The sequence below is a fragment of the Temnothorax americanus genome, unplaced genomic scaffold (genome assembly GCF_048541705.1).
Source record: "Temnothorax americanus isolate GAGA-0224 unplaced genomic scaffold, ASM4854170v1 Scaffold22, whole genome shotgun sequence".
Lineage (NCBI taxonomy): Eukaryota > Metazoa > Arthropoda > Insecta > Hymenoptera > Formicidae > Temnothorax > Temnothorax americanus.
This window is the reverse complement of record NW_027509360.1, coordinates 3,614,768-3,631,419: the sequence shown is the minus strand read 5'-3', so window position 1 is coordinate 3,631,419 and position 16,652 is coordinate 3,614,768. Positions and strand designations below refer to the sequence as shown.

The following is a 16,652-nucleotide window of genomic DNA, read 5'->3' as shown; positions in this document are numbered from 1 at the left end:
CGTGTAAATAATAAAACTTGAATTCGTAAGAAGAACTTCTATTGCTCATGTGAAACCATTTTCGTTTTAGTTTTATTATAAAAGAAACATTATATAAAAATTAACGGTATAATTCTATAATTAGGTACTCTAATAATTCTGTAGTATAACTACTATACGAATGTTTGCATACGAATGCAAGCTTTATTCTTTGCACGGTAAGATTTATTCAATGTAAATGCAGCATAAAGTATTGCCAGATTGTATTTGTATGTATTTAAAATCCATAATATAGAACAAGATAAAACAACTATGTTTATTTAAGATTTACATTTTTTCATTTAAAATATTACAGCCTAAAGAAAATAATATATAGAAATGAAACTTTATTTAGTGTTTATTATTTTATTTAATGTAGGTATATATCCAATACAATAATTTAATAATATATAAATATTTAGTTGTTTTTCATACTTTATGCGCTGGGTTTAGCGAAAAATACACAGCGAAAAATGTTAGTAAGATATGTGTATACCCACAGAGTAACGGGATACTGATCGTGCAGGGGCAAAGTCTTATTTCAAATATCATAGCATTTAAATTTACAGCGTTTATTTATTAAAAAAAAAAATTAAGCCTGTTTATACCTGCATGTATCATCGTCCCGTTATACCACCTCGGCGATAACTGAACATTAAACAATCATGCAATCGATGCAACATGTATCGATGAATTAATCCAGGCGATCATGCAGGAAAGTCTTACGATTATTACTTATCTAATTATATGAGCCGAGAAACATGCCAAGATAAATCGAGAGTCTCTAGACTCCACCCTTTATAGACTATCTATTACGTTCTAAGTTCCTAATCTACTTCAAAGTTCCAGGAGGCATTCGGGAGGTCCAGTCTCATCCGTGTAAGGATCGAACGGATTAGCTAATGTTCGGGAAGCATTACATGTATACGATCGTATACAATATACGGCATAGAAAAAGATGATAAAGATAATTAATATTCATAGATAATAAATATTCATAACGTATTTCAATGTGAAGACCGCTTCTTGCAGGAATAGATCTCTCACACACACAAACCAAATGATGACGATAATCCAAGAGTGCGCATAAACCAAAAGAGAAAACTCCGAAGAATTGTAGCTCTCAGTCGCGCGATGCGAATAACGATGCAATTCACTGATTTCTGTAGAATATTGCTATGCCAGCAATAGGAAACTTCTATGGATTTCCTTAATATCATCTTTTTTGAGAAAATATGCAGTAGTAGCGAAAGTATGACTAATAAAGACATTATATAATATGCAGAACGTTTTAAATTTTTCTCACTCCTTTTATTTATAGATACTTCGACCAATACGAGACCATTTTTCTTTTTCAATTATTCAATTGCCTGCCATTTGTTGTTACAATTTCTTAACATAAGAGCTTTAGATATTTATTTCATTAATCATCAAGTATAAAGTCTATTGAATTAAAATCTATCGCTCTTCTTAAAAATAGAAAAATAAAAAATCACAAAAATCAGATGATGCAATCTTACTAGGCAAATATGAAACGGTGCAATTCAGACGGCTGAGAAAGGGTATTAAACGACGCGTTTATTTCGTCCTCAGATATTTCGTGATTTTTTCTTGATTATTTATTAAAACTATTTATCGAATCGCGAATTATTTATCAATATTTATTACGGCGCGATATGTATAATAGTATTTATTTAATTAATGCAAGGCAATATCTTAATATATTTTTATTGTGCTATATATACATTCTTTACGAACTCGTAGCGGCACAAAAAGAAGACGTGTTCTTGTTTTCATAAATACATATAGTTCTTAGTTAAATTTATTTCCATAGTTATTTGCAATAAAAAAATATAAAATAATGTAAGAATTACGATGTACATTTTTGATATATTTTCTGTTAGAGTTCTGTGATATATTTCTATATTAGTTCGATTTTTATAATTAATGCATGTATTTTATCACAATTTTCACAATTTTTGTGAAATAAAATTCAAGTATGCTGGCGAAAAAAATATAAACTACCTTTTGTGCAAAGTATATGCACACATTCCATATATCTTATATCACTTCGTGATTATAAGATCATCATGTGACTAATTCCGATTGCAAGTGACTATATGTATTTAACACTTTAATCAATTTTTACTGTGTACGTGTCATAGTAGCAGCAAACCGATATCTGTACAATAAAATTAATGTTTGTAGGAAGAGCGGTATCTCCCCTAAATTGCTCCAAAAATTTTCGCAAGAACAGAATTGCGAGCTCGATTAAAGTCCGTTAACGAACAGGGAGTGTACTAATACGTATTTATGTCTAATCGGCAGCCACGATCGATATCCTTACACTCCTCCAATAACCTGTGTCAATGTGTTACGAGAATAAATTTCACATACTTTTATGTGGTAAAGAGCAGCAGGCATGCGTGTACAAAGAACGCGCTTTTGTTAAAATATGATTAGAACGCTACATTTAAGAACACACACCATGACAAGGATACGGACATATTACCGACAAAAAAAAAGTCAAAAATCTCGCCCGTTACGTTATATCCAAAAGTGTTCGTATAAAACCCCAAAAACGATTTCTCTGTCGGGATTCCTTTTTCCCCAAATAAAAACAGAATTACGCCGTTTCGCCATTTCGGAAAGAGGTCATGGGACACGCGCGCGCGCTTCTTTCTCATTTCGTCTCACGTTGCGCCGTAAAAAAAAAACGGTGATATTGCCGAAGCGGGATGCACGATTTACCGGGACGAATGCGGATCTTGCGAGCGATTCTTGCAACGCGCGTCTGATTGCAACTAGTTAAGATTTATTAAGATTGACCGCTGGTCACGTTATGCCGCGACACGATATTGTGCGCGCCGATTTAAGAATAACAACATTCAAGGCCGACAATCAAGTAATTTTCATGATATTTAATGTCACAAAAATGAACGTTTTATTTACTTGGTTTTATAAGTCTTTTAATAATTTTCGCAACGGTTTCTACGCAGTGATGGAGTAATCTCAAAACAGACAATTTAACTGATTTAATATAAAAAAGAAAAGAAAAAAGAGAGAAATTTTTGAGAGTGAGAAACGCAAGAAAAGAATAGTGCGTTGCGTAAACGAATCGAGTTTCAAAGAGAATTAAGCAATACGCAGTTTTCAATCTCATCAATTGTTCCGCGAAATAGTGTTGGAGTACGAGAATTCCATTGCGTCTGACGGTCTCGACACGATCGTAATGCTCGACAGGAAACATTTTTAGAATCGCGACCAATTGTACGCGAATCGCCTGGCGCCCGCGGTGTTTCCACGAATTTCCGAATCCGAGTGCGGGTTTGAAACACTTTCGTTTCCACACGGGAAATATTGCCGATTCCCCTGTTGCCAATCGAGCATCCCAATTATACCGAGCACGACCGACCGGAGGCAATCGCCGGCAAGCAAAGTCCACATTTGTCCCCGATACGTCTCTCTACTCTTCATTTCTACGCAATTCACAAAGAAATCTGTGCAGAATTTCGAGCAGCTCGAAAACGAAAATCAAAACTGAATCGGAAAAATAAGAGGAAGACACGGCCGAACGGAAGCAAAAAGATAAAAAGAGGAAATGGAAAAAAAGGAGACAATAGACTCGTACAGCTCAAAACTGGACTACTCTACGCAAAATCCAAACAAAAGTATATAGACAAAAAAACGAAGATAGTAGAGTCTAGTAAAGAATCGTTCAAAGGCTAAGAGACCGAGGTGAGGGGCGATATATGTATATATAAATATATATATGTATATATGTTCTCACAAGTATATAGATATATGTAGTACATGTATGTCTCGGTATTAGGATAGATAGTTCAGTGTGTTTATTCGTGAAACAAAGATGAGACAAAGAGATAAATAGAGAGAAAGAGAAAGAGCTAGAAAAGAAAGAAATTCGTAACCGAGTGTACGGTGTGTGAATAGAGTATTTCTGTATTTGTATATTCCTCTTCTTTCTTTTCGTCTATGAATGTTGTATGGCGGTCCGTATATGATTGTCAATTCTGTATACGTGTTGTGTCGCGTGACTCGTGTTGTAAGAGTTGTCTGTTTATGATACGTTTACGTGTGTGACAGCCGTTAGCAGCGAGGACTTACTCGCTGGCTTGGGGAAATGTCATCCCGGTAAAGGACGGGGAGAGGGTTTCCGTGTACATCTCGCAGCCCGTGCCCTGCAGGTAATCATTCTGCCACGCCTGTGTATCCGGCGACTGAAACACCAACCAACCAGGCCCCACGTCATCAAACTTTCATGATCCACGTCGCGTGTGGACGCGCGGGCGGAAGAGCATCAGCTACGTGCGAGCTGCTACCCTTCCCGGAGGGAGACAACTGGAATAAGGACATTTCGTATATCGTTTTGCAAACAAGCAGGGTTTGCCCGCGAGTCGTCCGACCGATGCGTCCGTCTGAAAAAATTTACCTATAGGACGCAGCGTCTAATGGTCTAATCTTTACTCCTTGAACGTGCGAGCTCTGTAAAAAAAGTCTGGTTACGGTCTGGTTTTTTACGAGGCTCGGAAGTCTCCTAAGCCTTTTTCCCTGGACAACACGAAAGTGTAAAAGACATCCGAGAAACGGATTCTTCGTCTGACCGATAGCGACATCTTTCCAGACGTTTTTATGATTAATTGATTTTCTTTTATACGTTTGTGTTGCCGGAGGAAACCGTTTTTGACCGAGACAGAATGTAGGCCAAGACACACACGCTCGGGATGCCGATCCCGAGCGACGCGGTCCGCGTCGCGTCGCGTCGTGTCGACCGCGACGCACGGCGATCATGCACGATGATGCATTTCGCAATTATGGCGACCGACCGGGGTGAGAGTTATTATCACCGTCAGCGAAACGAACGAGCGCCGTTAACGATCAAATTCCAGAGGCCGTAATTCCGGGGGCGAGCACGCGCACACACTCACACTCACTCCAGACACACCTATGTACATATTTCGGGGGCACATAGAGCGCTTGATCTCTTCCAAATTCTCTGTCCCACCCCACCGTATCAATCTCGGCAATTCGTCGATCGATCGAAACCTGACTATTTCTCACATTTTCCTTCCCCTGGCTACACTTGCACGTAGCTCTTGCACGCGCAAGCTCTTCAATTACGTTGATCTCTTCATATAGTGTGTATATATATTATATATAGTACAAGTCTAAAGTCTGCAAAGAGTGCTCTTTCATTGATACGAACGACGACGAGGACACATCTTCGATTTACTTCTCGAGCTAATATTTTTCTAGATGATAGGAGAAGATGGTTTTCAGAGTTCTAGATTCGTACAATATTTTGACTGTCGTGTTTATTCTTCTGGAAATCAATTTACCAGTAGTTTTGCAAAAATAACACGGTGAGCACTGTTGCTGAAGAAATTGATTGCTTTTGAAAAATATTTGGTTCTCTATTTGACTTTTATTTCAAGAAGCATTTCGAAAAGAGATTTCACACTTTCACATCTCTTTATCTTTCCAAAATAGCTATGCAACCGAAAATCCTGGATTATATGCCCGTATGTTTGTCTTCCTTTGGTAACCAGCACAACGGTAAACACGTTGTTGCAGCACTGGCACCAAAACTTGGATCAAAGGATTGCTTTATGAATCTAGCAACTCCACCGCTGACGAGATAAAGATTTGACCGTCGTATTTACCCACCCGCCGCTATAGCAGTTTTATAGAAAGTCTGCAGAGTTTAGTCTGGTTTAGAAACTCTCTAGCGAAAATCGGATCAAAGGCTGTGAATGCTCTACGATTCCAATGACTCTAATCGAGGTCGAGACTGTGTCGTCGTCAGTCGTTCCTTCTTCTTTTTCTTACTCTGTTAATTAATGTTATTGTTACAAGCCCTTCAAAGTTATATATATATATTTATATCAATTGCAGAGAGGGGTGAAAATAACAGGTACGTTACTGAAGCGATGAAGGGGTGGTTTACATCGATTAGGTGTAGCACAGATATGGTTTTGTACAATATAATAGACACGTTCATGTATTATGTTGTAATATACACACATATGTATATATTGCACGGAGGCTCGCGCGCTCCGTTGTACATGTGTATATTTACGTATATATGTATACATATATATACGTTTACGTTTATAGCGGAGTGGAGCGTAGTGAGAGACATAGGCGAGGCGAAGCTTCATCCCTTTTTTTTTTTTTCTTCCGATTCAAGAGACCGCGGACCTTCCTCGAACGACTTTGTCGTCGTTAACATGATCGCGAAACGGGCCTGCAAAATATATGGATGGCGGCGATTTTCATAAGTAAATCTCACTACTCAAAGGAATTCTTCGCTCGAATATCCCTCGAGATTCCATCTGAATGAGCTATGCGCGGTGAAACCCCGAAGAGTTTCGTTCGTGTCTCACAGCAACGAGTAGAAGAGCCATCCATTTTCCATGAACTTTTTACATGACCGCAGAAAAACTTAAGTCGACGATAAGTGGAATTATTTTAACTTAGTAATTGAAACTCATAAGTTTGACGTTTATTTACTCTGTAATTACATAGCTTTTAAAATAACGTGTTTGCTCCCAAGAATTTCGTTAGATTTTATTTAATAATTTCAGCGGCTTGACCAGCGTTTATGTCAAGAAATCTAATGTAGCAGAGAAGAAATTTAATGTAACATTTCCGAATATATTATATAAAGTTATTTATCGTGTAAGTACACTATTTAAGTTTATAACATTTATTCTAAGAAAAATTTGTATTTTTCTCTAAATTTATCTCTATTTCTTTCAACTTACACGATTGTTTGAAAAGAGATATTGATTACTGTTTCGATGTCGATATAATCAGGCTTTCCTTTCATTATTTAACCACTACTGAAGATACGACGTAACAAAATCTAATATAGAATGATAAGAAGAGTTTAGCTTGCGAAACTATCTTATCAAAGCTTCTAATTTTGAATCCCTCTGCGGCATAAAAACGCAATAAACAACGTAAAAAGTTCATAAAAATACCGAGAAAGATCAGGTCCCCTGTTTTTCCTCGTTAGACGACAAAATCGATCGCTACGCCACGTGTTTGCTGCGCCACTGACTGAAGAAGCATGAATTAAAAATAATCACACGCGCGCCACAACACCATTATTGATATGGAATTAGCGGTTTGTATCGACGTTTCCGTACGTTTCCCGCGGGCGGCTTATCACGCAGCCGCGAGCCGCGCAACGAGAACGAAACGGACATCACTGTGATGAAGCAAGGGAGCACAAGGGTAAACGGACACAGCGTAGACACGAGATCAAACACGGTGGGCAATCAGCGATGGCGATCGAACGAGAGATCGCTCCCGATTGAATCGCGGTCCCGTCTCTTGAATCATCAGATGTATGCGCGTATCTGCTGGATGTTGGATTGGTCCATAGACCGACTTACTCAGTGGCTTTCGCAAAGGGCATTCCAATGAAGGTAGGGCTCAGTGTCTCGGTGTACATCTCCATTCCGGTTCCACGCAGGTAGTCATTCTGCCAAGCCTGCATATCGGGCGACTGGTACCAATCAACCAACCATTTCTAAATCACACACGCTCCTATGCATGTACGGATTGTGCGCGTATGTCCACAGTGAGGTGCTCGTGCCCGATTACTTTCGGTTAGGTGACGTGACGTGACGTGATGCGAATCTCAACTTCGTTTCCCGCGATTCACGTGACGATGTAACAGCGCGCGCGAACGAATAACGATTTGCACGATTTGCGAACCACGTAGGTAGAAGTCGTCGGGAATAATCTTTTCAAATGACGATGTTCGAACATCTGCCATTTTGTAGCTAAGGAGCGCTGTGCGCTCGAACGCAAGTGATCGCACGATTGATAATCGATTTCGCGAAAAGGAAAATAACGGCTGATGGTGTAAGATCTGTTTTACATACGCGATCACTGTGAACAGTCCCGTAACAAAGACCTATACGAGGAATTGCGTATTCAGACATGCATAGACGAGATGGCAGGGTGCACTGCCGGAGAACGACGTTTTACTGACCGTCTTAAAGGAACGCATCGCGAAGAGATTTGCCATCATTGTGCTGAATCCAGGCGCGAGGCAGGACTGCGCGATAAAGCCTAGTTTCAACTCCGCCAGGCATATGACGTCGTCACCCTGCTTCCAGTCCCACGATGGAATGTTTAGTAAGTAGGCCTGGAACACAATATGGTCAACAGGATAAAAAACAATCGTCAATAGAAGCATATTATCTCGCAACGAAAAGAAAAAAGTATATCTAATTCTTGGCAGACACAAATATAATCAGACACCATATGAATCGCAGATACAAATCTCGATAAATGAAAATTTTGGAAAAACTTAACGTCATTTTGTATCCTCACTTTATAAATAGCATTCCGTTTGAAGTTAGATTTATCGCCGAGCTTCGTTTGCTCGACGATAGTTACCTTGTTGTGATACTGCATTAATTGTATGATAACGCGAATGTCATCCGAATAGTTCTTGATGGAGATGACGCGCATGATGTTCGCCGCGTCTTCCGCGTCCGGGTCCTGGCAGTACTTGTTCGCCAGTACCAAACACGCGTCCGCGTCGTGTACCTAAAAAGCATTGAGATAATCCGTTTTGTGCCATCCGTTGTTCCGTTCTGTAATCGATTAATAGGCGGGAAAAATGTATATTGGGCAGGACGTTGGTCTCAAAGCGATAGCAAAATAGAATGGAAATTGTTCCACGAGTGTATACTCGAAACCAGTGTAATAAGTAATTTCGGATAGACAATGTTATTACACCTATTTGCAATTAGTATGTCTATTCTCTTAGAGAGAAATACACATAAAAGCATCGCGACATGCATTTTCAAAAAAAAAGATTATCAAAAGTGCTTGAGTTTTGTGGATTTTATGTTAATATTAAAATGTAGTAAAATAAGATATATTTTCAGTACCCGATATTTTTCATTGCCGGAAAAAAATACAACAAAAATCCCCCAAAAAAGATTTGTGCTTTGGATGAATTAACGCTTAATTTTAACAAAGTGCTTAACTCAAAATTTGATTCTTTATAGAAAACTGTAAAAATCACCTCAAACAATAATTGTTCCAAAACATCTGAAATTACTTATTACATAATTTAATAGAATGGAGCGAAAAGATAAAACTATCGATCGATCAATCAATAAAATCGCTATAATCAATAAAATTGTTTCCACTTAACAGCAAAGAGAGAAGCGACTGTTTGGAAACGCATCGCGATCGTTGAAATCAGTACGTTGTGTGTAAGCTGCTAAATCTACGGATCGTCGATCTACAATTGTACTTGGAAAATAACGACTTCTTCTCATATTTGTACAAATTCCTTTCTTTTTTCCAAATTGGAAAAATTTTATATCATGGATACAAAGAGCATCGTCGAAAATACAACATATGAAATAGAAGATTCTTCGATATAAAGGGAATATGCATCTACAATATAAAAGTCATATAAAAGCATTCAATGAGACAACAATGGCTACTTAATATCGAAGATTCGCACGGCCAGTAGAGTTGATCGCTTCACAAAATAGATAAAAGAAGTCAAGTTAATTGAATTCATGAAAATATTTAGCATCAAATCTGAATTTCATTATTTGGTTCGTTCACGTGATTTAATTGCCAATTATTATGCAAGTAGCATGTCTACTATTGTTTGTAATTTTTAACAATTTACCACTGTCATCAAGTTCACGCGCGATGAATTTTATCTGAGACTTTATAATTCTTAAATTACATGTAAGATTAATTAAACATATTAGAATTGAGAATATCTTTGACAGTGGGGAAATTTGCTCTGATATGAAATGAAATTTGCAAAAGCAGCGAAACGTAGAGATGTCTCTGAAATCTTCTTCGTGCGCACCTTCGACGCAGTCGCACGATTCGAACAATAATCAAAAATATGAAAGCGAGCCTCTACGGCACATTCCTTGGATATGCAAACATCATCGATCACTGGGGGTGGAGGTCAGTCGGTTCGTCTAGGGGTTCTATACATCTGGATAATGGAGAAGCGCCTCTATCTACATGCTAAATCTATCGGCTAACAAGATGTTGGCATTAACCTCGGTTGTGTAAAAAGAAACTACACAAACAGAGAACGTACCGTCCCGTCTTCGTCAGTGCAGGATCGATACACTTAACAGATACCACGATCGACTCTATTCCACCAGATACTAAGTTTCTAACAGAAACTACCGTCTGGAAAATAATCGGCTGGTAAACCAGTCTCTCCGCGAGAAATACACGGGCACTTACCCACTCGGGTCGACAGCAGGCATGGGTCTATCCAGTGGAGGATGCAATACACAACCTTAAAGGGACTTTTCTCACGTGGGTATGCATAAAAGTGTCTCCGTGTGCGTGTACGTGTCTATGTATAGGGGAAAATTTGACGTTGCTTTCCTCTCGGATTTGCTGCCGGGTATGTATAGAAAGAGGGGGATGAAATAGACGGAAAGATAGATAGAGATTGAGATAGACAGATAGATAGACTATTAGATCGGGACGACGTTACTCAGGCGAAATAGGTGGGGTCGAATCGGGTTTTTTTTTTATCGTGGGCGTTCTCTCAGGTCTGCATCCCCGATTGCTTCGTATAAAACCTCGTAGATAATTGATCGAATCCGAGACCAGCCATCGCAAATTGACGAGACACGAAAGCGGACGGCAGTATATACGAAGACGCGCCGCGCGCCGGTAGGGATATCGTGGTGTAACATCGTCAATGTGTACGAGCATAAAGGGAAACATACAGGCAACAAACATCCTGGAACAATAGCGTTTGTTATCCGCACAACGTCATTTCCCGAACGTCTAGCGATCGCCCACGGTAGCCAGCTGTAACATCTCGCTACTTTCGCGGCATCGATTTTTCCAGCAGACTATACGAACACTCGCGGTCTATATCACGGTCTGCAAATGTCGTGTTCAAACTTTCGCGAATTTATACAATAATATAAAACGGAGGCGACATATGTGACACGTATAAATATTTATTTCAAAACGTGTATAAAAGTACTCGGAATTTCAACTAAACGCTTTTCTCTCGTTGGAATATGTATTACAAGATAAACTCGGAGATACAGAAAACTCTCTCGTATAACGTAAAACAAAGAACGACGATAGACCTAGATTAATACAATGAGATTCAGAACAACATTCCGAATTGATTAAAGTGTTAATTACGAAGCAATAAAGCGCTGGTACCGTGTGCGCCAAGATATCCGATGGGTCACAGGACGTCAAACATAGAGAAGGAGAGTAGAAATATAGTAAGAGTAAAGTGGGGACCGTTATATGTAACAGGATAAAGCTGTTTATAAAGTGTATATATATATATATATATATATATATATATACATATATGTATATATACTTTCTTGTAGGACGTAGATTGTTCGATCGTGGTAACAAACTCACCTTAACCCGCTGTAGATCAATCGGGTTCATGATGGTCCCCTGAAAGAACTCCACGGTGGTGAAGTGCCGCTTGAACAGTCCTTCCAGTTCGAGATCAGGCGGTTTCCTGAACGGATCCGACAAAATGATATGATTCCTTTTATAAATAACATTCACCTCAGCTGTCGACGGTCGCGTCCTTTTTTGCGAGAATATCGTCGAGCAGTAGCCCGACAGAGGAGTCGGTGAAGATTTCGTTAGAACGTAAATGAATAATACAAATTCGTCGTGCGTGCCCGCGACTTTTGAGAGAAAGCCATATATCGCACTGTCTTTGATTCGTTTAAATTCGTTTCAATGATTTTCATTCTAATCGAGCCAAATGCACGATAAATTGATTAAATTGTACGAGCTTATCCTCAAAAGAAACGAGTACGCTAATATATAATAATAATAAATATCTAAGTAAAGTCTCTACTGCAGTTGAGTCGGCTCCATAGCTCAATACAGCATACCATGCAGTCGCAGGCGGTTGCTTTCTACGTATATATATATATATATATATATATATATATATATGTATATATAGATACGTATATGTATATCTTTCACCGTCCGGTGCCGCATCGTTTTTGTATTCACAAGGTAAACTTGAAAACGTCATTTTATGTGAGCATATTGAAACTCCAGTACAGCAAACTTGAACAATTGAAATCTTGCAGCGGAAAACCACGGGAAAACGTGTGGCCGACGAAGCAAACTGTTCTCGTTCTCAAATCATGCCGCACCGAACGTTTCGACAGTTCGTGAAAGAAGAGAAGAGAGAGAAAGAGAGCGGAAAATCGAGAGAGAAAAAGAGTAAATCTAAAGAACGTAGCGAGCATTCGGTGTGATCCGTGGGCGTATGCGTACGCACGAATCACCAGATACGAGAAATTCTATAAGAAGTAACGGTAGCGATATTATATAATGTATAATTAACATGAGACTGCATGACGTGTGACAAATATATATGTATGTAAATATAGATAATCTATATATATATATGCATTAGAATACGTAAATATATATATGTATATATATATATATATATATATATATATATATATATATATATATATATTGATCGACCATCACGGCGTGTTATATCCAGGCGAATAACCGTGTAATAACCTAAAGAACTGCAAGAAAACAAGAAGCACGAGCGGCCACGTGGAGGGCATTGATAGAGGGTTGGTTGGTTGATGGAGGTTTTCGTGTGGTAGTTGTTCTAGGGTTCAGGGTACCTTGACGCGCTCCAGGTCCACGGCATTCATCATGGTGCCCTGAAAAAACTCCACGGTCGTGTAATGCCTCTTCAGGAGACCCTCCAATTCGAGATCCGGCTCTTTCCTGAAAAATAGCAAACCAATCCTTGCGACTATATAGCGATCAGACTACACGGGCGACCGTGGAATGCAGCCTTCTCACTTATCCTCCACGTTACTGGATAATCCGTTCTCTTGATGGAAAATCTTTGTTTTGTAATTTGAAACCTTGCTGGAGGATAACGAAATTTTTACGGTCGATAAAACGCCGAGCTAATGGAGTCTGATCGCTTTAAGTCGCTTGGCGACGGGAAATCTCTCGAAGAGCGACATACTTACCACGGAGTCGCCAACACAAAAAATAAAACATTATTTAGTATATGAGAAAAACGATGAAGAAATGAGCTAAAAATGAGAGACTGAAATCAAGTTGTTGTGATAATTAACAAATAACAGTTTTGTTTGTGTACGAATTAACAGTTGCATGTTTTATTAGAGTAAAATGTATAAAGTTTCTATATTTCCTGTAAAAATATAAATAGAGTATATGCTTCAACTAATGATACAAAAAACTGATGATCAGATATGCGAGATGAAAATTTCATAAAATATATTCACACCGGGAAATAACCCTTTCGAGACTATCCACGATATCAATCACGAGGTACACGAGACACACATTTTGATAGCGTCGAAAGGGTTAAATACCGTATTTGATGCGAGCTGGCAAAAAGTTTTACAAAAGCAGCCGTTCATACCTATGCAAGAAGACAACTTCTACGTCGACGTCCTCGCGATCCTCGTGTAGGAAATCCTTGAGGAAGTGCGAGACCGATTCGTAGGTGATGTGGCCGCACACGACAATATGTCTGCCAACACAACGAGCAGATTAGATGACATTCTTAAAGAGACGATATTAGTGAATAGGAAAAAAAAGGGAAACTCTCTCAAGCACAACTACCATGTACACGCTCTAACAATAAGTAGTATATGTATGTCAACTACGGACCCATATTTAAGTTCTAATTATATAAGTTCTTCTCTCTCACGCCATACAACCTTTATTCTGCACTTTAATATGTTCTTTCCGTTGAATAAGCTTTTTCGAAACAAACGCACATATAAGTGTTTAGCAAGAACATCGAAACAACGTGAGAGAGAAGATAGAAGAACCTTAATGCTGATGGAAAATTATTTTTTCTTTTTTCTCTTCGTGCCATTTTAGTCTGCTGCCACAATAAGATTAGACCTGCTCTTTGTAAAAGTTAGTCTATTTAAGATTCATTATATTTATCAATTCGGTATAGCTTGAAAATAAAAAAAAATAAAACATAAATTTATAAATTGGTATTCTTTAAAAAATATAATATTTATGATCCATCGTAAAATCGATAAAGAACTCATTTCAAGAAACTTATATGGTCATAAAATAATAAAAAAGATAACAATTATTCGGCACTAGAGTAATGCGCGTTCTGTTCGAAAGAGTAACGCGCATATCTATTTGATAATAAATATTAAATCACAGTAAATCATCATATGGGCTGAACTTACCAAGATTGCGCTAGGAATTGGAGTGATTTATTTTAACCAATTGACTATACACATACCTATGTGATAAGTTAGTAGCACTAGATATATAATGTACATACACGGGTCAATGCTGATAAGTGTTAGATATCAAATACGTACGAGTATACAAGCTCATTCACGTGTTAGTCGCGCATGTGTATGTCAAGAACAAAATTCTCTTCTACGTGTGTAATTTATACGTGCTGTGTGTACATATATTAATAGTAAGAAACGTATTCCTATTCCTAAGTGTTACACGACAGATAAGACTAATTGTAAGTGATGCCCAATAATTAACGGACTCACAAAGAACAGATAGCGGAGTTCGACCATGATCATTCCATGCTTAATGTTATCTACTCGGTGATGTCTGACTGATTGATTCATTAGTTAGTATCTGATGACTTTCGGCTCCATCATGAACTCAGTAGCCTTCCCGTGTCGCGCGATTTCCTTTATCACTTGCACCAACGCGGGTATATGTCTCTTTCACACGTGGGCCGCGCGACAGGCGCTACTGGATTCAATGCGAGCCGGATAATATCCAGGGGATCACTGGTTACTTTTACTCTAAACGTAAAGGGGACCGACGTCGTGTGCGTGTCGAGATGTGAGCGTGTGTCATGGGTATGAGCTGTTGCAAGTCGTTTTCGTGTGACGACCGTTGCCGGATCGGAAACCAGGCGTGAGTAACGCGGATCTGCCGAAAATTGGACGCGCTCGTCGTATCTCAACCTCCGACTGTCCGCGCGAGAAAAATTGGATGCTCGTACGCGACGTTCATACAATGAGAGAGCCCGGATTCCCGTATCTTTTATTGTATGACGTAAGATTATTCACGTTCGTTCCGGTATCGGAGCATGCCTCTATGTAGTCGGAATGTTTAATTTATTAAGCCCGCTTGCAATGCCATTAGGCAAGTGAAGTTGATTCATTAATTAGTATTTGATGACCAGTATCAATGGAACGTCGATGAGAAACGGCGCGCAGCACGGATGATACACGCCGTGTAAGACGGCTAAAAATGACCACGGTAATTTCCGCGAAGCATTTATCATCATGACAAAGCTCTTCTGGGTTATTACTATCGTGTGCGCGCGGATATACGCGTATATATCGTTCATCGATCGTAGGGCACACGTATTCATCACGTATTTGGATAAGGTGCTCGAAATGATGATGCGATCAGCAGCGTGTTATTGTCGTGTAGCTCCTTCTTGCGAAAGATCACAGCCACACTTGCGCTAATTGTGAATGACAGCTGAATCGGAAAGAAGCACTGAATTATCCCTGATCTACGTTGTTCATTTCGGCCCACCGAGGATGTCCTCAACCAGAATCCCTGAGCTACGTATGAGACCAGCGATCTCAATAATATACACATATTTATTTAGGCAGTATATCCTTCAATTTCCCCTTTTTAAAGTTTACGAATACGCAAAAACGATCATTAATACTGTCTAAAACATCAAGATTATTACACTGAAGTAGTACAACATTAGATTATATATATATATACATATATATATATATATATTTATATGTATGTATATTATAATATATGCATTCAATTGTTCGGATAATGCAGGGTGCATGCTGGACGTTAACCCCTTGCACTCGGAGAGAAATACAGCTCGACATATCAAAACGCGCGGTTCGTTTAATGATGATAATGAGATCATTCGACCGCGCGATGCTTCAACGTACATCGAATAATTAACTCAAGATCCGTTATGCAAATTTCTGCGGCTTATTTGTGCGACGCATAATTGTGCCCGCTTTTAGCGCGAAGTTGTCACATCCGTTTACAGCAGATTGCTTTATCTCTGTCGTCTCAATTTGGATTCCCCTCGAGAACGCGGTTCACGGCCGGCGCAATGATTGTGATTAATTAAGCAGAAGCACTAAACGAACAAGTTGATCTGGACACGACACATCTTGTTAAAGTTCACTTAAGATCCGCGCGATTTATTTGCGAAACGAAAAACGTAGAACATTTGATGCAAAATTTGCAATTGATTTTTGACGGAATAAATATCTCGAGATTTTTCAACAAAGAAACTTCTTGCTAATTTCCTCGTAAATTTTCGTTTGTTCCACGTTCTATATTTTATGCGTTATTTTATGCGTAATCAAACCGTAACGAGCCGTATTTGTCCCAAATGCGAACGGTGTGAACAAACAAGCTAACACCAGTTGCTGAGTGTGGTGAGTAGGTCTGTGATGGCAGACGGGCTGGCTGGTCTATTGAGGGAAAGAGGTTTTATCGGAGCAGGCTGGAGTTGAGGAATGTTTTTGGGGTGACGGCTGCACTAAGGCCGACTGACAACT

General features: G+C 39.0%; 1 protein-coding gene across 50 annotated transcripts in view; it reads right to left on the bottom strand.

Annotated features, from left to right (window-relative positions):
• Slo (calcium-activated potassium channel slo) overlaps positions 1 to 16,652 on the bottom strand; it is a 100,290-nt gene that overhangs the window by 25,508 nt on the left and 58,130 nt on the right. For 31 of the 50 annotated variants that reach the window (XM_077407245.1, XM_077407291.1, XM_077407293.1 and 28 more), the window contains exons 7-11: positions 13,508 to 13,618; positions 11,464 to 11,569; positions 8,455 to 8,607; positions 8,045 to 8,200; positions 4,144 to 4,256 (exon numbers count right to left, since the gene is read on the bottom strand). In XM_077407245.1, the coding sequence (XP_077263371.1) occupies positions 4,144 to 4,256; positions 8,045 to 8,200; positions 8,455 to 8,607; positions 11,464 to 11,569; positions 13,508 to 13,618 (639 nt within the window). Of the gene's footprint in view, positions 1 to 4,143; positions 4,257 to 7,439; positions 7,553 to 8,044; positions 8,201 to 8,454; positions 8,608 to 11,463; positions 11,570 to 12,728; positions 12,835 to 13,507; positions 13,619 to 16,652 lie in introns of all 50 variants that reach the window. The other 19 variants (XM_077407246.1, XM_077407247.1, XM_077407297.1 and 16 more) reach the window with 3 other exon arrangements.